At 45.9% G+C, this 20,788-nt stretch overlaps 1 protein-coding gene across 14 annotated transcripts in view; it reads right to left on the bottom strand.

Moving 5' to 3' along the window:
- KALRN (kalirin RhoGEF kinase) overlaps positions 1–20,788 on the bottom strand; it is a 532,514-nt gene that overhangs the window by 74,358 nt on the left and 437,368 nt on the right. For 2 of the 14 annotated variants that reach the window (XM_087734571.1, XM_087734572.1), the window contains exon 1: positions 8,608–9,092. The exons of the other annotated variants lie outside the window; for them this stretch is intronic. In XM_087734571.1, the coding sequence (XP_087590697.1) occupies positions 8,608–8,692 (85 nt within the window). In that variant the 5' untranslated portion in view covers positions 8,693–9,092. Of the gene's footprint in view, positions 1–8,607; positions 9,093–20,788 lie in introns of those variants that run through there. 14 annotated transcript variants of the gene reach the window in all.

The following is a 20,788-nucleotide window of genomic DNA, read 5'->3' as shown; positions in this document are numbered from 1 at the left end:
TTGGCACACGCTTCTGCAGCAGCAGACAGCTGGGGCCTTGTTCGTCAGGGGAGCTCAACATGGGCACATCTGATTCGGGACCGCAGCGAACCCCAGCCGATGAGAAGGAACACGCGTGCTGGTGTGTGCTCTCTGCCTCACAACACCCAGATGCTGCCTTCACCCCTCATGCAATCCTGCTGCTCCCCACTGCGTAGCGGGGGTTGCTTTAGCCAGAGTTAACTGGTGCTGCTGAACAAGATGATCTCGGGTACGTGTGTGATGGGCTTCCTAGGACACGCAGGCCTATAAAAAGGCTGGTATCAACTGGTAGATATAAATCTGGAAGCTATAACTGCTGATTCTTTGATGCTCATTTTGTCACCAATTTCCTACGTGACCTCAGGAAAGTTTCAGAGCAATCACTGAACTGTAATGTGTTTTCAGATAGGTTAAGACTGTATTGCATGTCCTGGGGATGTAAGAAACCTCTGTTGACTAACGCTGCGTGTGCATTATGAAGGGAGGAGAAAAAAACCCAGACAACACAGCACAGCAGGGCACATCCTCAGCTGCTATACTCTGTAGCTGTAATGGTCAGCAAGCCTAAACTGCATGAAAAAGTGTCCTCAGTGGATTTAGCTGTAGCTGGGGATGTGCCACTCCCAGCTCTCCTTGTGCGCTCAGAGCTGCTTGCTCCATGTGAAATCTGAACATGGAAAAATGCCTGGAAAACATAACCATGGAGAAACCTTCAGGGTCGCTAAATCTAGTCCCTTCTTATCACAGGTAGGAGTCCACCTCTTTCCTAGGTGCTTGCTTCAGTGCTGTTTGGTGCTAGTGAACAAGGGACCTTTGCTCAAAACTGACATACAGACTGTACTTGTGCTTTCCTGTATACAGTGACATTAAATTTCCATGTTTAATTTATAACCTCCCAATACAACAGATAAAAATCTCCACCGGAAAGCACCCACTGGCTCCTCAGGATCACATTTGCTAATGGGTTCCCAGCAGGTCTGGCCTCCCGGCTTCACCCCTTTGTGCAACTTTACAGCCTTGCACAGCCTGGAAGACAATTTTGCGGGGATCCAAGATTGCAAAGTTGTAGAGCTGTATCAGGACTAGCAATGGCTGTAACACACAGAACAACCAAGTGCATTGGGGTGCAATAAGGGCAACAGAACAGCAATTAGTAACTCCTCATGTGGCAACACACAAAATGGGAGATGTATTTTTTCCATTTACCCAAAGTACTGAGCAACCACAGTTCCCGTACAGTAGAGGAGCACCTGTAAGCATCGGGAAGTGCTGGGAGGTGAGGGAGTAAGAAACCCACCAGAGCTATACTGGGCTTTCTGCAATGTGATGTTATGCATGCTACGTTAGAGAAAAGCAAATGACAAGTACGTAAACTGAAGCGTATATAACGTCTCTCTCCCCATCAAAGAGAAGAAACCCCCATGGCTGTTCTATTATTAACTGCTGTAATTCAGTTTGCAGGTTCTATTTCTCATCTCATTAGGACTTCACTGGTGAAATTTTCATATTTTGTCCTAATTATCTGAAAGGAGCCCAGGTGATGTGTGTGATTTCCATGTTCTCAGCCTGCCAGGGAGAGGATTGCAGGGCTGGTCCACGACAGAGGCTGACGGATTGAGAGGCACATCAAACTCGACAGGAGAGCCAATGGGATGCACTAACTACCTTTACTCCAAGGAACAGGTTGTGTTTCAGCATAATCAGCCACATCAAACATTATGAACTAAAAGCCAACAGGTTAATTTTTGGTTTGTGGTTTTCTAATGGGAAAGAACATTAGCCAAGGGAGACGTTTTCGAGCATATCTCATAACAGGTATTTTCTAATAGGTATTTTCTAATAATTCTTTACACGTGCTGAAATGCTACTTATGATCTACAGATCTTTTTTAAGAAAACAGCCAGATGTGCCCCTGTATTTGTTTTTAAAAGTATCTTTACACAACACTGAATTGCGTGATGCAATATCAGCAATTGAACTGTTCTGCAATACCAACTGATGTACAGTGGCTCAACTGGCAGAGAACTGGATTTCCTTACTGAATTGAAAACCACATCTGTAGATCCCTGCTGTAATCACTAACCGCCCAACCAATTCTTCTCTTTTGAAAAGAAATTGCAACTTTTGCCAAAACTGAAAATGTTTTCATAAAGCCTGTTAACAGGCAAGAATTACACTGAAATGTAACAGTGTTCTGGTGTGCTTGAGAAGTCTCTTGATGCTATTTTTAGACTGAAACATTTTGAGGTATGTTTTTTTTTAACTTTAAAATGATAGATTAGTTTTCCTCATACATACACAAGTTTTAACAAGGTGTATGCTGAAACGTAACGGTTTGGAAAAAAAAAAGAACCAACAAAATCCTTCTGGGGTCATGTGAAATAACTGCCCTTTTTGTTTCGCTTCAAAATGGATAGATTTTATTTCAGCATCTGTGCACTGAATTCCTAAACAATACATCTATCTGGCACTTATTTTATAGGAAAGCAGCATGTTTAGTTACCCCATGTTCTTTGCAGTGAACAGGGAGTTACCCAAGCTATATTTTTCACAATTATCTGTTCTCTTTCCCTTAGAATAAAGTCTCCCTTCTTCAGGCTTTTGACAAGATGAATAAAGCCTTGTGAATTCTTACATGCTTCTTGGAGCGAATGGGAAGTTTAGGAGCTTTGCCTGCATAAAAGCAAACCCCATGTTTCTTGAAAGCTGGATGAATTTACAAAAGTTGAAAACAATGCAGCAATCTGAATAACAAGGATCCCCACCACGCATTCACCCCCAGACTAGCAACTGAAAGCTGATTTTGTAGAAGCTCTTTCTATCTATGTTACACACATGAATTAAGATCTGAAAGTTTATTTTCTGTACAACTTTGCCACAAACTGTACATAACCACATCGCAAAAGATAAGGCTGCAAGATCAGTCGCAAAAGGGAGACACAAAGGCAGAGGATGAGGGGCTAGCTTGTGCTGGGAGAATTAGAGTTGTCCAGCAGTGTGTGTAACTTTCAAAAAAGAAAAAAAATAACACTAGTATTCCTTCGATCTTGGGAGCTAAGAGAAAGTTGTTAAAGCATCCTGAACACTGGCACTGATACGATAAACATCAGATTTACAGAAAGTGGCTGGCAGAAGATGGGAGCGGTGAGCAAGAGCCACATGCAGCAACCAGCACTTTGAAAAACCTCAAACCTCCTGTGCTCTTGGACTCTTTATATTTTGCAGCAACACAGACCCACTGAAAACTTGACCCGCTGTATCCGTGAACAAGGCTTCTACCCTCAAAAAACCCTCCTGCGAACAGGTGAGATTTAACAACACTTAAAACTAAATAATCCTAAAAAGAGCAAACTGTTCCCCCAGCCTGCCAACAGAGCAGTGGCCATGCTTCTCCTTCAACTGTCCACGTTCAGGGGTTGCTTATAAGCCTCAGGGCTTCTGCTGCTGAAATCCTCCTACGTCTCATTGCCACGTTCAAGGGAGGACATGCCCACACACACAAACACTAACGGGTTCAGACCAGTGAGTCTTTATTTACCCCGAAAGACTGGCATGGGGACTGTCAGGCACGCTTTTGGGACACGCTTAACTCGGGACTGTCCGTCAGGAGGGTGTAGAGCAGGTGTGGGAAAGCACGTTTCCACACTAAGAAAAAGAGTGATTTTTTTGCTAACAGTATTCACCTTGTCACGTTAATCCTGCTTGCTCAGCTGAGCAGCATTTTCATCAACTCTTTTGTCCCTTCCAATAACTATCTGCCATGACCTACTCTGACTCCTGACTCAGCCCGCAGAGGTGGGAAAACGCAGGACTTGGAAGAGATGTTCCTGTCACGGGCTTACCAGTTTTCTCTTAATAGAACTGGAAGAAAATAACAACAACTCTCCCAAACCTCACCACAGCCATTCGCTTGTGAACCTGCCAGGAGAAAGAGCCGAGCACAACTCTGGCATGAGAGAGAGACTGCCCACAGAAGACCAGTACACTTGATCCTCTTGACTTTACTGAGGTGCAACTAATGAGCAAGAGATGGACTTCACCCAAGGACTATATCTGGGGAAAGTAAGTTTCCTCATATTTCTCATTCAGGAAGGACCAGGAAACTAAGTGAGCTTTGGTTGACACCCTTAATTTTATTATTGTTTTCTCTTCTGCCTCAATTTTGACAGAACTGCTTTGGCCATGCATTCCATTACGCTTTACACAGTGTAACCATGGCTCAGCCTGAAACACTAAATAAAATATGTTCAAATTAGGAAACGTTATGGGCTTGAATATATTACTGCAGATCACTCTCTTGCTACCACTCAGCACAAAGGTACCAGTTGCCTTAGCAAAGCTCTGCAGCTCGCTGCAACACAGTGTCAGCACCTTCTATAAAAAGCACCATCAGATCTCACTTTTTACCTAATGAAGAAATAACTTTTATTAACATGCTGTTGACAGCCCTTGTAATGATGCCGGTTTGCCCAACTTCCAGTTAAGGCTCTGTTTCTGACCAGCTAGCAAAGATGTACAAGGTGGCTGGCTGAAGTCCCTTCACTGCGCATTAGTCACCATCACTCTGTCAAGAGAAGCTTACTTTGTTAATCTTACAGCAAAGAGCTTCACCAGACTGAGCCAGTAATGAATCAAAGACTCAGGGAAGGATACCAAAAAGAGGAAAAGGAAGGCAAGAAAGAAAAAGAGGACAGTAAAACAAAAAAATGCAGAAGGAAGAGCAAAGCTGTAAGAGAGGAGAGAGGAGAAGCCAGAGGGACAGGAAATTTAAATCAGAGCTCTACCAGGAGCTTAGCACAGACACAAACCCACTCAATCTTTCATTTTTAACACACTGAGATTAAAGGTTTGACATTCAGATTAAGTTTCTTTTGTTCTGAAAGGGAAAGTTTGGATATGACTGGCAGCCTGCTCAGAAGACCAACTGTTCAAGGAGGTAGAGGGACATGTTCTCTATCGAAGCTGATACGACACGTCCATTTAAATTCGTCTTCCCTCTTTCTGGCTACCCTCAAGTAAAAAGTGTTTTATATTCTCACCTGAAGCCACTCTGCAGCCACATAATATTACCTAGAACGGGGTGTAAGATGTTGCAGTGTAAAGTTATGCTGACAATACGTTACTTTTAACCACAGACCCTTTTCTTTGGGCTGTACCTGATGCACTCATAGCTAGCTTCTCAAGTCCAGTAGATGGGAACATGTCTCTCCTTGTGCTCGAAGAAAATAATTTCCTACACCTTGTTAGTGCTTTCCACCCTCCTGGTGCCCCTTAGGGCAATAAGACCCCAGCGTGCTCCAGGTAGGGCTAGAACTGAAAGAGATGAACTACTGCAAAGAAATGTCCTTTAAATAAGGCCCTGGGTATAATACAGCACAGAATTTAACTTCTAGGTTAAATCTGAGTCACTCACTAGTCTCTACAGCACCCCATGCATCAGGAGTTCACTCTCCACCCGACCCGAGCTCCATGCACCCACTGCTGAGCTTCAGGACTCTGCACTGAAGGTAGTGCAGAGGAATGGCACTCACCCACCGGACTTTGCTCTGTGTTTAAAGGCAACAAAGTTTTGACTTTGTCACATTCAAGGCATGCAGCTGGCCATTTGCTTTAGAAAAGACATTTCACAAAGCAGGAATCCCTCCAATTTCTTTGCTTTCCCTCATCACCCTTTTTAAAGGGGCCTCTAATCTGAACCACATAGATAACTGGAGGAGATGGACTCCACGTTAAAAGGAAGGAAGGTATATTCAATTGCAAATCCTGGACTGATTTCTAAGGAGAGGTCAATGCCTTTCTAGTTATCAGAAGACCGTCAGAATTTGAACCTACTTATCAGTCTGCTTTCAGGGCCAGTTTTGCAGCACTAAAAAGCATCCCATTACACTAGGTCACTTTGCGTTTGTGCATTTAGGAGATCCTACAAAAAGCCTTGCTTGCCCACTCTTGGCTGATTAAGGCCGTTAGCCTAAAGGCTGTGCAAGTCTAATGCTCTTAACTACCCCTTTTTATGGGTGAGAGCAAGTGACAGACTCTCGCTCTGAGGCACTCCTATATTAGGATTCATATCTCTCCATACTTCAGAACAGACAAGTACTCCTTATTTAGTTCATACAGGAGACTATGGGGTCAGAGCAAAACTGCAAATGGTGCGAAGCGTCAGTTGCTTTCTCTGGATGGATCCCAATAGCTTTGTACATGGGCAAAGCTGACAAGATCAGAAACTCACCAAGAGAAACAAGCGAAAAAGCCGTATCAAGGTCTCTACTGCTGCAACGGACAGGATAAGATTGATGCAAAAGAGTAGCTTAAGTTATCCGTCAAAATCCTTCAGAGAAATGCCCAGTTACACAAAATTTACGTATTTCATGATACACTGGGGACCGACGGTTTGGGTTTTTTCAGCTCTGCATTATTGTTGCTATTTAGGAGATCAAGCATCCGCATCACTTCCAAGCTCCACAGCAGAAAAAGCACTGACGCAGCTTGTACCGACACAACCTCTGTTTGAGCATAGACTGCACGCTCATCTTCTCAATTTCTCTCACCGGACGGTTCTAACTGGCACAACAAAACCTACTCAGTCGTTGCAAAAGATCAAGACACATCAGGCATCTGTCACCAGGAAAAAGCAGAGCTGTGCTTCCAAAGGCAAAAGGAAGGTCATTTATGGGGCAGCAGTGAGAACAGCTCCAAGGTGCTTCACATCCATCTTAAACACAAACCACGGTCGCCTATTTGCACTGCAAGTCTGAGCCCAGTGAGAAGTCCTGGCACAAACAGTGTCCCCCAGAAGCAAAGATGATCACTGACAATGCAGAATACGTCAAGTTAGAGCTTCAAAGGTCTGGTTGCCACATTAAAGCATCTTCAAGGTTAACGGCAGAAGCTGCCAACCCATCAGCACACTGATGCTGTAGTCTGGGGCACCCAAATTCCTCACCAAATGTCAGGTTCGGTACCTGCTTATATTTAGGGAGCATTTCCACCATCTGACTGCCTCTGGTTTTCTTTAATGAACACAGCATAACAGATAGCCTTTTACAGCCTTTTGCCTGAAGTTTACTATCAAGGACAAGAAAGAAGTAAAGCAATCGGTATCACAAAACACCTTTTGTTACTAACCCGGTAAACCAGAACTGCAAACACAGTTAACATTTCAAAAGGAGAGAGAAGAGCCAGCTGTTTCCCCTTCCCCCTTCCAGAGACGTCTGCAGGCCGGACAGGCAGCAGGGAGATTTTAATCTGTTAGAATCAACATTTTAAAGACCAGAGCCATGTCAGAGGGCTTGAATACTGCTCCAACTTGCTGCATGGGCCAACACATTAAAGCACAGGCTGTCCAAGAGACTTGGCTTTCACAGTAATTTAGTACCACAACCTTTCTGTTAGCAGCCCTACCCTACAACCAGGTTATACGTTCCTTCTGAAAGGCTGCAAAACAGCGGGGTTTTGTGCCTTGACCTCAAGACTCACTTCTTTGGCATGAAGTAGCGTGTTCTCCTCAGGCCGAAAAAGACCAACGTCTTATGAAATCATGGCAAACTCCGTCCCCAATTAGTTTGCTGCTGTCACCACCTAAACGTGACTCTAGTTTAATAACTGGGGAAACGGGGCTCCGGCATTGCAAATGTGTGCCTCCAGAAACCAGTAAACCCATCCGTCCTCAAAGTCATCTTTACCTGGGGATGTACAACTGGGTTCCACGATTACCAAAAAACTGCATTTAAAAGCTTTAGTTTTCAAAAAAGGACCCAAACCAAAAGAAAAGGCAAGTTTTGTTTGGGACGTTTTTGCTTGGCCATTCAGAGAACAGGCAACGCTAAAATACCACGCACACATCTTCAAAAAACTCACATTATCCATAACAAGTTCAAAAGTCATATCACAGCATTAAGGCTGCAGGCTGGGAAATCTTCAGTCAATGCATCTGAGCTGCGCTGTTCCTTGTAAAAGCCAGATTTTATTTTATTTTTACAAGGCGCTCTAGCTGCCGTGGCTTTCCCACATCTCTCTTAGCGTTTCAGCACAGCCAGCTTCCCCAGACCTTCCCACATCACCATTCAGAGATTTGTGAACTGTGAGAAACAGATGTTCTCAAAGCATTTTGCTCCTATCCAAGCCCAAAAAAGACTAGAAAGGGAAAAAAAAAAAAAAAAAGAAGAAATCTCATTTAAGCAAATATTTCTCCCCGCCCTATTGACCTTACAGTCCCAGGGTGTTTCCTACCAGCGACGATAAAATGTATCCTGTCAGCTGTAGCCCTCTCCCTCCCGATGCCCGCGGCCGGTTCAGCCGCCGCTCCGGGCAGCGGCCCCGCCGCTCTCGGCCGCGGGGGCTCCGGCCGCGCCGGGGGCGGGGGGGTCCCGGCCGCACCCGCGCTGCCCAGCGGGGCTGAGGGGCGCCGAGCCCGGCCGCCCCCCGCCTTCACCTGCCCCTTCCCTCCGCCCGGCCCCGGGGCAGAGCGGGCAGGCGGCGGGGGGATGCCGCCCTGCCGGGGGCACCGCCGGGCTCCCGCCACCCCACCCCCCCCGCCCTCCCCAGCCCCCCCGGGGGACCGCTCCCCACAGCCCGGACCCCGCCGACCTTCGCAGGAGCAGCAGCAGCAGCACTTCGCCAAGAGCCATCCTACACCGGAGCGGGCGGGATAGCCGCGCCTGCCCGCTTTCATGCTGCCTTCGGGCTGCTCATGGCAAGGAGCCACCGGCCCGCTTGGGAAAAACAACAAATCACGATTTAAAAAAAAAAAAAAAAGAAAAAATGCCCCTAAAGCCAAAAAAATATTTTAAAATAGCCGTGATAAGCGGCCGAGCCGCCGGCGGCCCCGGCGCCCACCAGCGCTGTCCCCGCCGCGCACCTCCGGGGGCGGAGCGGGGCGGAGCGGGGCGGCCCGCGGCCACCGCACCGCCCTGTGCAGCGGGGCGGCGGCGGACGCTGCGCCCGCGCCCGCGCCCGCGCCCGCGCCCGGCCGGGAGGGACGGGGCCTGCGGCGGGACGGGGCCCCCGCCTCCGGCGGCGGGGACAGCGAGTTTTCGGGGTGGAAATGCTGTGGCTGCGCTCAGGCGGGCGGCCGCGGCCGTGCGAGAAGTGACAACTGCCTGGAGGAAGTTTGCTACAGCTCTGATATGTTGGGGGGGGGGGGGGGGGTGTTGTTCCTCCGAAGTCTTTAAAAGGCAAAACCCGTATTGCTGTGGGTTTTTTTAAAGTTCACAACTTCCCCCCCCCCCCCCCCCAGCGCCGTTCCTTAACTTAAGCATCTGACAGCTAAAACTTTTTACAACTAGTTGAAAGCACTAACCAGCCTGTTGTGATCCCAGCTGCTCTGCATGTCTGTCTGCTGCAGTTGGAGACCTGCCTGAAGCACCGTAGGGTAAATGCTCACCCTTCTTACACACCAAGATGCCTGAGATCCAGAAGCACAGCTTGCTTTGGAAGGTGCCAGCCTGTTGTGTTAGGATTTCCCACCTAAAGCATGGAAAACTGGAGGTGCCAAAAACGTCCCGAACCTTGCTGGAGGCGGCTGGTAGGAGAGGTCGGGCAGGATTCCAGAGCAGCAGCATCATAGTTTTGCACTCTCACATCGAAAGCTGAACAAACCCAACAAGCTGCTTCTCCCAGGCATAAATACGTATTGGGAGGGAAGAGCAGGGGGGAGATGGGCTGTTCTTTGCGCCCCTCTGTGCCAGGACTTCAGCCTGAGCAGGCATGGTTGTACCGACGCCGCAGACTGGTGATCTAGACTAAGGCTTTTGCTTTGCTGTGTAATGGCTTTGGAGTAAGCGATGCTCCTGTGAGGCCAAGGGCCGCTTCTGGACAGGAGGTGAGGGCTGCGGCTTCAGCACAGCGCTCACAAACCCACCTTGGGTTGCACTTACGTAGTGGGTGCTGTTGACCAGGGGGAGGCCTGTGCTGGGTGATTTCATGTAGCTGCCAAGCGGGATCCTGCGGACCCTAGAGCCATCCCGGCAGAAGGACCCCAGTACCTGGTGCCGAGAGACTCCCTCCGCCACAACAGCAAACATGAAACCTTACCGCTTCACTTCTGGCTGCGCTGTAGGAACTGTTCTTCGACTACAGCCTCACGGGAAGGCCTGGCAACCTCACAACAAGCCTGGAGCACACAACATTCTGCCAATGCCCTTGAGCACCAAGGTGCTTTTCAATACATAAGAACGAAGGGAACCTTAACTCTGTTTCCACTTTGCTGTGTGTTGTGTCGTTCTTTGACTTGGGTCTTTGCCTATCTAAGAGATGCAAGGGAACGCCAACCTTCATGATTCTGTGACTGTCTCGGGGCTGCACGTGGGGCTCTTGTGCCTGTAGCGGGGAGATAGTACGTCTCACTGGAAGCAGAAACCGCAGCTGCAGCAGGAGAAGGAAGAGGTGGGCTGGGAACCAGCTAGGACACCCCCACCCTTCTGCGCCGCTCCCTTTCCCTATGGACCGTTTGTCCCTGCTGCAGCGGCCCGGGCAGCAGCTCTTCAGGTGGCTCTTTGGGCTACCTGGAGCGCCAGGCAGTAAGAAGGCACCAGCATAGGGCCTCTGAGCGATTCAGGAAACTTGTAGCAGGGCTCTTTTGAGAAGGCAGCTCTTCACTTCTCCTCCGCTTTCTGCTTCTTACCACATCTCTCTTTTCTAATCCACTCTCTCATACCACATCCACCTTCTGCCCTACGGGTTGGCTGCCTCCCACCCAAACTCAGCCTGCTTCGTGCAAATAGAAAAAAGGGGATAAGATGAACGTGCTCTTCACTGGCATCTTTCTGTTTGTGTGGCATCTGCCTGGATGGGCGATATGGGCTCTGAGGCAGGAGCAGTCCCTATATAGTGCCTAGTATGCCGGAGCCCTGCTCGTGGTAGGTTTTAAAAGTCATCATAAGAAAATCTTTTTTGGATGGCAGGGACATCCAGCAGCAAAACATCGCAGAGGGCAAACCCGGCCACGCTGCTGGGAGCGGAGAGGGCCTTGGCTGATCTCACCCGAGGAGTGTCTGAGCCATCAGGCCGAGAGAGAGCATTTGAGGAATGCGATGCATGTTACGCCAAAGGCACAGCGATAACACAGTGCTTGGGGGTGAAGTTTCAATGCAACAGTGCTTAGGCAGTGAAGTTTGAGACTCTCAGGAGGGTTTTGAAGCAAGTTTGTAGCTCTTGTAATTGCAGCCAAACTTTAAAACATAATTAAGGTGCAATCTCAGCTCTGGAAAACTGTTAGCTTAATTAAAACAGAATTGAAGTCATTGTGGGGGGAAGCAGGCTTCCTCCCCACCCCCCCGATCTACAGTTCCAGCAATATTGTGAAGGTTATATCTAAAATGATACTATTTAAAAATACATACATCTTTGCATATTTGCTGATGAATTATACACGCAATAAATATTTCACAAAATACAATAAGACTGAAAGACTTAATAATCACATCATATCAATTAGCTGCTATAAAGCAGAAGAGGAGACATGCTGTGGGCACAGTCTAGCTCAGCTTCAGCCCTGGCTGAGGAAGGCTTCTGTCATCAGCATCAGTGGGAACTATGCTGCCAACTGCGTTGAGCCTTTACCTTCAAGTGGGGAGTTCAGCCTTTGGGAAGCAGAAATGTTGCAGAGACCACACGGGGGGAAAAAATCTGCACAGTCCACCTGCCCTAGGTGAGGGGTGACGAGGCGCTTGCCTGGGACTAGAAAGGATCCTTAACCTCACTTCCTATGTTCGCATTATATTTTTCATGTTATTATTGGACAGTGTGCATTAATGTGTGACTCTGTGGTCCCTGAATAACCTGTATGTCCCCTGGCAAAGAAAACATTCCTGTCCTCGCTCTAACCTATGCCTGACTCAGAGGAATTCTTCGAGGAAACATCTCCCGGCACCACGCTCCAAACACAATCACTGTTATCTGCAACGGAGTGGCTGAGAAAATTTTTGGGTCGTGACTTGCTGCATCTGAAGCTAAGGCTTCAGCAGTGTGCCTGCACCACAGGCCAAGTGTGCTGCCCTGTGCAACGCAGACGATGGAAGGGAAGTAATCTCAGTCTAATGTCAGGACGACGAGGGAATTAGTTCTGTCTGCTCTTAAATACACCTTTCGAAAGTCCGCAGGCGTATGAGTTGCTTTCATATGAAATCTGAGAGCCTGCAGAAATTACTTCTGCTGTAGTGGGGAAATAAGGTCTAATACTTTTACCCAGTCCTCTTGTGCAAATTTTGGGGTGAAAGATGGAACACATCAATTTTTACGCTGTCTCCAGTGCTCCCTCATACCTGCAGCAGCTATGTCACTTCCTTAGGTTATAAACAGAGGGACCTATCTGAGGGCAACACAGGACAAAATAAATAGTGGCTGTAAACTGGCATGGCTTCATTTGGGTCAAGAGAAATGCAGTGAAATACGCCTGGCCCAGATCGCCCTGGAGGTCTGTAATGCAGAACAGCAGGGACATTTCTCCCATAGTAACAGGTGCCGCTTCCTTCCCCCATCACATATAGAGAGATGAATAATGTAATAGCCGTCGGGAGCATCTGTTCGTTACTTATGCAAGTCAATCCTACATTGTGCTTTAGGGTGTAAAGTGATCTCTGCAGAAAATCCATCCCTATGGGCACCACTATCACGGAGTAAGATGTATTATGGCAGATTTATTTTTTTAATCCAATGAAGCTTAAGTTTTAGCTACTCATTTCTTAGGAGAGAATAGGAAACCAACTATCTAACAGAAGCAACTCATGGATGGCAAAAGGAAGATGGATTCGTATGGTTTCAAATACATCATTCAAATATGTGATATGACTTGCAAAGACATATTCAGATAGTGCAAGGACATGCACGAAATTTAAGCTTTGTTAATAGGGAGAGTTAGGTACCTCTGCAGAGCAATTCAGATGGTGCAGGCAGGACAGTAAACACGGACGTGCCGAGAACCAGTCAGTGAGGAACACCAGGAGCAAGCAAGAACTCAGCAGAACTTGCTTTCTGATTATGGTCTTGTTTCAGTTCATGGAGAAATCAAGAGTTACACAGCAGCTTAAGGAGCCCAGTAGATGCTAGCTGACTAGTTTCATTACTGATTCTCCCACTTGCTTTCTGGGTGACTTTAGAGGAAAAAATTACCATTTCTTGCCTCAATTTTCGTGTGTGCAATAAAAGGATATTAGCATTACACATTCCCTTTAAAGTGGTCTGAAACAGAGATTAGACATCCTACACTGAACAAGAAGAGTTGTTATTGTTTGATGTGTCTTGAAATGAGTGTGGCAAAATATGGCTCTGACATTATTGGCCTTTAGATTTAGTATTAAAAAGCACCTCGATCCATATATCTTGCCTGCAAATGCTAGTCATAAAACCAGGTAAATCTGAACAATTGGAGGGAAAGCAGATTGGCAGAGTGAAGCAGTCCTTGCTCAACCAGCACATTTCAGTACATTATTCTTGGCTCTGGCTCCAGCTATTTTCAACAGCACTAAACATTCATTAGATTAAATCAAATGAACCACATTCTTTAAAAATAGCCAGAGCCTTGTCGTGCCAGTTGGAAAAAACAACAACTTTATTGGGTATTAAAACAGATCAAATAAATTAAAAATAAATAAATAAATAGAGTCATATTCCCTCCTGGCGCAAGGGAGCACAACTCCAAGGAGAGGTTTTTGGCTCCTCAGTTCAGCACAGTGGTAGGTAAAAAAAGAACGTTCTCAACTAGCTAAAACAAACAAAGCAAGAAGAAATATAGACAGCCCGGCACAAACTCCACACTGAACTGCAACGCAGGCATATGTTCAGCAAATGTTAGAGTATATCATTCCCGATCCCTCTGCTGTAAACATCAGCATGGGATGGGTTTACGGCAGCTTAGAAGAGTTGCCATGACCAAACAGCACCCTGGCCCACCAACTCTACTGTAAAGCCTCAAGGGCCACAGCCAGACCTGTCTGCTCTGCTGAGATGGACCTCACCTTTATGTACTGCACAACCCACCTCTCCCAAACATCAGAAGTCCCCTACTGACACTAGCCTGACTTTCTTTCCTAATTTATAACCCATCTTTTTTTCTTTCTCTGCATCCTATAAAGAAGGAAGAGACTATGAAAAAGAGAGAAGTTGCTTGGAGCCTTATCCCCAAAAGTATCTTAAAAAGATCATCAAATAAACAGCACGAGGTGGATGGCTGTAGAGCAGGCTGCAGAATAAGATGCATACGCTTGCTTTCATGGGATTTAGTCTGTTTCAAGGGAACTTAAGAGTTGCCCCCAAAATATTCACGTAGGTATAGCAACTTGATCTAGTTGAAGATGTCCCTGCCCATTGCAGGGGGGATGGACTAGATGACCTTTAAAGGTCCCTTCCATCCCAAAGCATTCTGTGATTCCATGATAATCTAGGTGAGTTTCACCCACTCTCAGGAGCAGAACGGACCTGCAGAACACATGCCCCTTCAGCCTCCAGCCTAACTTTGCTGCTCAGATATCTCAGAACAGATTCCTACGTTGTCCAGTTCCTCTGGTTTCCTGGGCACAGGACCAATTCCACTATATATACGGCTTCTTCCTAGGCAGTAATAGTTTTCTGATAGTCAATTGCTTAAGAAAACAGTTAGAAGCTGGCGTACAGTCCTGCCTTGCTACCTTCCTCCACGACCTCAGTGCAGGTTCACCTGCCCCTGGACTGGCTCTACTGCTTCAGCAAGGTCTTGTGTGAGCAGAGAGGACTTGTCTGACTGGCCAGCAGTACCACCAGATGAGTTATGCTCAGATGAGGCTGCAAAGAGCCTCACCTCACAAACCAGTTTAATATAATAGGCCCAGTAAGTGGTGCCACATACCACATTATCTTAGTACAGTACTAATTGGTTGCTGGAGAGCTATGCTGGATGGTGGACACATCCTGAACAAGCTACTGGTCAGAATAAAAACCCCAACCCTTCAGCAAAAAAGAGTGAACTAAAAATTTAAAGCAGGTTTTGTGTTCATTTCCTGAAGCACTTATCTCCATTAGAGCAGAGACCTATCTTTGGGAGCTACTGCAATACCCAGTGATGGAAGGCACAAAGCATTAAAGCGCTGCCTTTTGGACAAGTTTTGGCTCCTGTCTTACCGTGTTGGGCCTCAGTGGGGAAATCATGAGCCTATCTCAGCCCATCATGGTCTGCTTTCCAAGACAAACAGGAGCCTCACCCACTTGTGCATGACAAAGGTGAGTTGTTGTTTTAGCAACTACAGACTAATAGTGTAACAAAAGTATTCCTGACCTGCCTGCCTCAACTTGCCTGAAGTTGTTCTATTTGGATGGTAGAAACCACAGCTAATTTTCTCTTTACATGGCATTTCTCCTTCCTTAGAGTAAGTTGTTTCCTGTTTTTTTGTGGTGGTATTTTTTTTTTTGGTGGTGGTGTGTTTTGTTTTGTTTTGTTTTGTTTTGTCTTGTTTTGTTTTGTTTTGTTTTGTTTTTTTATGGAAGAGTATTCAGAGTATTTTCCTGAGGTGTTTCACGGAAAAGTGCAAGTTCTGTTCATCACCTGTCCCCCACCCAGTATCCAACACAATTATGGTTCAAGGCAAGCTAAAAGAAAAATTTAAAAACTGGCACACACCATTTCTAGTTAGAGAGAAAATTTTCTCTGTTTGGCCAGCCTAGAGGAATTGGACTGGAATTAAAATAAAATTCAATGTCAATATTGTAAAAGCTTTTATTTATTTGGGCCAAATTATTGCATTAACTCTATTTTCCACTTCCCTTTTTTTCTAGGGTAAAAAGAATGCAGAGGAGTTCTGACCAGGCAGTGTTTCAGATGGCAAAGCTTTCTGATTTACAATACCAGATCTAAGACAAGCATAAAAGAATCTGTAAAGCTGTTATTGAAACTTATGGCGGGTATAAATAACAAGGGCACACATAACAGGCAGCCTGCTGTGTGAAGAATTAAAAAAAAAATAGTTTTTAAGCTATTTTTGTCAGCTGGTGGAATGACTGGCTGGAAAACAACCCCTCTGCTTTTATCAGCGTGGAGCACCTCTGCCCGCTTTCATTCTTTAGTGTCCACAGGCTAGCTAAAACGGCATTTTTAGGATGCTAACTCTCTGACAGGCAGGATTTCTGCTGATATCCTGCACAGAAACACTGCTCCTGGGAACATCAGTGAGCGATTACTAGTCTAGCACCAAATATTCTAGAAATCCCTCTTCTGCTTGGTACCATCAGACATTGCCAAAAGCTGGACTTCTACACATTGGCATTTCCAGTCAGCACAAGACAAAAAAAACTGTTGTCTTTCTGTGAGAGGGACAAGTATGTGACGTCATGGAGTGTTTTTTAATTCCTATGTTCAGCCGATCTCTTGGTATGTAACAGCTCCACATTACACGATAGTTCCATGAGCACTTTGAGTTGTCAAGAGCCAACAGCCCTGCCAAAACCCTTTGTTGCCTTTTCTGTCTCTCCCAGGTGCCTGCTCCTTCCTGCTGCTTTCCCTGTGCCAACAGAAACGTTTGTGCAGCCTCACGGTGAATCTGATCTGCAAACGGATCCGGGTTAAAATTAACCTAGGGTGGAAAAAAAAGTTTATTGTAGCCCAGATTGGTTCCTTGATCTGCCTTGGTTCTCCTGTCATTATTGTTCAGATTTTACTGCAAAAGCCTCAGGCTATACAACTGATGCATCACCTGTGCTGTGGTACTATCTCCTGCTCTCAGTCATCCCACCCACTGTGGGAGATCCTGGCTGCTCGGGTAGGCACGGGACACATGCCTGATACTCCCCATGTGAGACAAAATGGGTACTTCCATCTGACCGACTATCTTTTGCTCAGCAGAGAGAAGCGCCAGCCCCCAGTGCTGCTGAGAGCAGGCCCATCTCTGTTGTGCCTGCATGTCCCGTAGCATGTTTTATGACAGCAATCAGCAAGCTGATGGGGAGTGGAATGTGTGGGTTTGCATCTTTACGTTTCGAAAGACACATCTTCGAAGTAAGGAAAGGCTGTAGCAGATTGAACATTGCAGAACGTGTGTAGCTCCCAGGTGAAGGCTATGTACAAAGCAGTTGTCCTGTGGAGCAGCAGTGTGTATGCGTAGCACAACTACAGCAGATTTGTCTGAACAGATGTGGAATGGCCATGAAGACTACTGGTGTGTAAAGCCCAAACTTCCTTTCCCTGCCATCCATGCACAAAACTTTTTTTTACTAAGCTTTTTCACGGGTTAGAATAGCCTTCCTGTGCAGCAAGGGCACCCTGATTCCTTCACACTGCATGAAATTTAATCTGACTTTTGCAGTCAGTGGAAGGAAAAATTTTCTTATTTCACTGATTAAGAGTCCTGCAGAGTTAATAAATCCTTCAGTGCTTTTCTGAAGAATGCCATTTGGTTCTTAAGGCCAGAATCTGTTCTCTGATACCTAAATGCAATTCCCATAGATTTCCAAGGAAACTGGGTATATATTCCTTGGCAAAATGCAGCTATTAACTTAAAATTCTGAAGATACATGAAACCTGCAGAGAAAATAAAGAGCTGGGTACAGTCTGGAGGAGTAAAACTGAAATGTATGAAGACCTAAAAATACTTTTAAAAAGTGTATCTTGAGTTGAAAGATTTCAGTCTTCCTCCCTAGTCTAGAAAATAGAAAAATGCCCTTGAGATATGAACACTGGGTGCTACTATTTAACTTGTAATCCGTTTGGCTTGCAAAAGCAAAGGGCAATAAAAACTTGTAGTTTGGCATCAGGCAGTTTGATGTTATTGGTGAGAAACATGGATCCTTAGGTTCACTTGATGAAAACAGGAGTCACCAACACACGTGAGCTGCAAATTGCCTTGCTTAAGAGAAGAAGTCAGGGCTGCTTTATTACGTGAAGGGTTGGACAGTGTATTACTATTGTTTCTGTCGCACAGAAGGCACACCTTTAGAGAGACTGGAGGTCATCCCAACCTTTACTGCAGTGTGCAAGCGATTATCTCTATTTCTATGCTGTGTAAAATGTAATTTGTATTTTGCAAACTCTAGAAAGAAAAAAAATACTTGTTTCACCACATTACAATTCTGCAGGATCAATAATTATTCAGTGCATTTATGAAAAATCCATGATACATATGTTAAATAGCACCTCTTAATAAATGCTCAGGACAACCAAAGACAAGAATGGTTTAACCTCTTATAATAAAAAAGGGAACTGTTCTTTAGCTATTCTGAACTGAGAGAGACTTATTTAAACAGATTTAAGGAAAATATAGTCAAATATGGACTCTGCCTCAAAGAAAAGAAAAATGCCGTTCCGGAGTTGAAGGCAACATTTGTAAGAAGACATAATATCTTTGATGAGACCAGTTAATATGAATGGAAAAAAATACACTGGCCTTTATGTAAATAACCTCCTGCCCTAGACTTTTAGACCATCATAGTGACAATAACATTAACTTTACTTTCTAGAATTTGGGATTAATCTGAACTAAGCAAAGTTGACATTGGTTCAGGCTCTTTTGCAAAATGTGTAACCTGGGAATAACTGCCCTGACAAAATGCTTGCGTAAATGACAGGAAAATCAGGCTTCTTGTGTCAGGATCAATATATCAAATCTGTGCCGTGTGCTGAAGCAGATATAGAGAAACATAATTTCAATTACTTGAAATACATTATTTAATACATATGTGCTTTGCATTGCAGTTTGCCTATCTCTGGCTCCGACCGGCCAGGGAAATGGGATTTTTAGCAGAGCTAGTTCACTTCAAAACATACTCATAAAATATTTGTTTAAGATTAGCAACGGAAGGACCAGCCCAGCAGTGTACAGGCCTTGCAGGGTGCAAATACTGCATTTAGACTTAGTCCCTTTAACTGTCTGGAAGCTGAAAGAGTGGGGAAGCAACATTTTGGGGAAGCCAAAATCATCAATCATTAGTATTTGTGCTACTGCAGTTCCTGCAAGTACCAGTTATGGGCTCAACCTTTGTGATGATGCTATTAAAAAGTACCTCCACAGTTTGACCTTACGTTAGTAGGGATGTCAGGCATGAACCCAGAACCAGCAGTTTATTTTTCCTTCATGCTTAAACTTTAAACATTTCAGGGAAAAGGATCAGGCAGTAAGTTACAGCATATTCAGCAAGGCAGAAAACCATGAGGAACATAATAATGAATGGTGGCTCAATTGAAGCTGGTTACACAGCAAAAAGCCTAGGCAAACAACCCAGATCCCACTCTTCCCCTCACAGTCCCAGATGGATTACGGTCTGATGTCCATCTGTGAATCTGCTAAATTTAGTCTGGCCTCTAAGGAAACACAAGACGCAAGCCATGCACATGCTCCCGTCGCTCTTTCAGGATGACCTTCCTGTTAGCTCGATGGGCCAAGCGCTACAGAACAACTCCCCCCTTCCCACCATGCTACATGTATTTCAAGACACACGACTAAATACAGAGGAAATAGATTTTACTCAAAGAGCTATTTTTATACCCTTCCTCCGGGCTGCCTGTTTTTCACTAGTGGGGTAGAGGCGTGGAGATGTTATGGCTGCTGGCTTCAGATCAGAGTTAGCATAAAACCTCATGCTACGAACTGAACTCTCTACTCTGCCTGCTTGCTCTGGTGTTTGCGATGCACAGAGGTACCACAGCTCCAGGTAGGAGAAGAAACAGAAGGCATCTATAAGGTTCCTATGCAGTTAATAAAAAGAAACAGGCATTATATTCAGACCGTTTTCAGTAGGTGCCTCCCCTGGGTAACTGTGCAGAGAGCTTTGGATGATACCTGACCTGACCTGGTCTCTTGAACCTCAGTACCACCGCAGGAGCCTGAGTCCTTTCTCAGTGCAACAACCATTGCTCAGACTCAATCAGCACTTTTTGTGGAGTCTTTTCAAAGGCCCCTCTCTCTGCTCTGACCCTGCTAACGCAAGGGAAGGCGGAGCTCAGCCATTTTGTGAAGGGACATATGCTGGAATCACTGGGAGAGCTGGGGACTGGGCAGGACAGGCCTTTCCTGGCCTAGGGTCCTTTGTGTGGAAGATGTCTCCAGTCTTTCCCAGGCCATATGGGATGCTGCACAGTCCACATTACTCCAGGAAACTATCTCACTTAATGAATTAAAAGTATAGTATTTACTCAGTAGAACTGTCTTTGGCCTTTGCAATGTCCCAACAGTTGGGACATCAATATGTGAGCAATAAAAATTAAAGACTCCTTTTCCAGCACATCTTTGAAGACAAGTTGAGAAAATAGGACCCGTGCAGTCTTGTTTGTCCAGGTATGCACAGCCGAAGTCCTCTCAGACTGTCCCCTCTCAGATGGCTCGTGGGGCCAGGAGAGGGCTGTGGCCACCCACCCACCCCTCACCTAAGCAGCTAGGTCCTGGCAGCAGGGACCGGCTGGGACCTCCCCTTTGTGAGCAAGCTGCAGCCGAGGAGGGAGGTTCTTGCTTCTCTGCAGGACAGGGAAAGGGGTGCTCTGGGGCTTCTCAACACCTGCGCTGAGAAGCACAACCCTGTCCCATTGCACAGAGCCCTGAATATCTAGGTTGGCTTAACCTGGCCCTGAAAAGCATGGGCTGGCCCTAAGAAAGAAGGCTGGGATGGCAGGCAGGAGAGCCAGGAGGGCATGGAGAATTTATGACCCTGGTCATCCACAGAAGCTGTGGGAGGAAATGCGGTCCTGAGCCTAACACAGAAAGAGACTCTGCGTTACATTTTTTTTTTTTTTCCTGTGGGAAAGCATGAAAATGCCTTCTAACAATGACTTGACAAGCAAACTTCAGCAGGACGTGAGAGTCTTAGAGAAACATCAAAG

The sequence above is a fragment of the Nipponia nippon genome, unplaced genomic scaffold (assembly GCF_047370975.1).
Source record: "Nipponia nippon isolate SJK-2023a ecotype South Korea unplaced genomic scaffold, ASM4737097v1 scaffold_5, whole genome shotgun sequence".
NCBI lineage: Eukaryota > Metazoa > Chordata > Aves > Pelecaniformes > Threskiornithidae > Nipponia > Nipponia nippon.
Note: the sequence above shows the minus strand (reverse complement) of the source record. Positions and strands in the feature narration are given on the sequence as shown.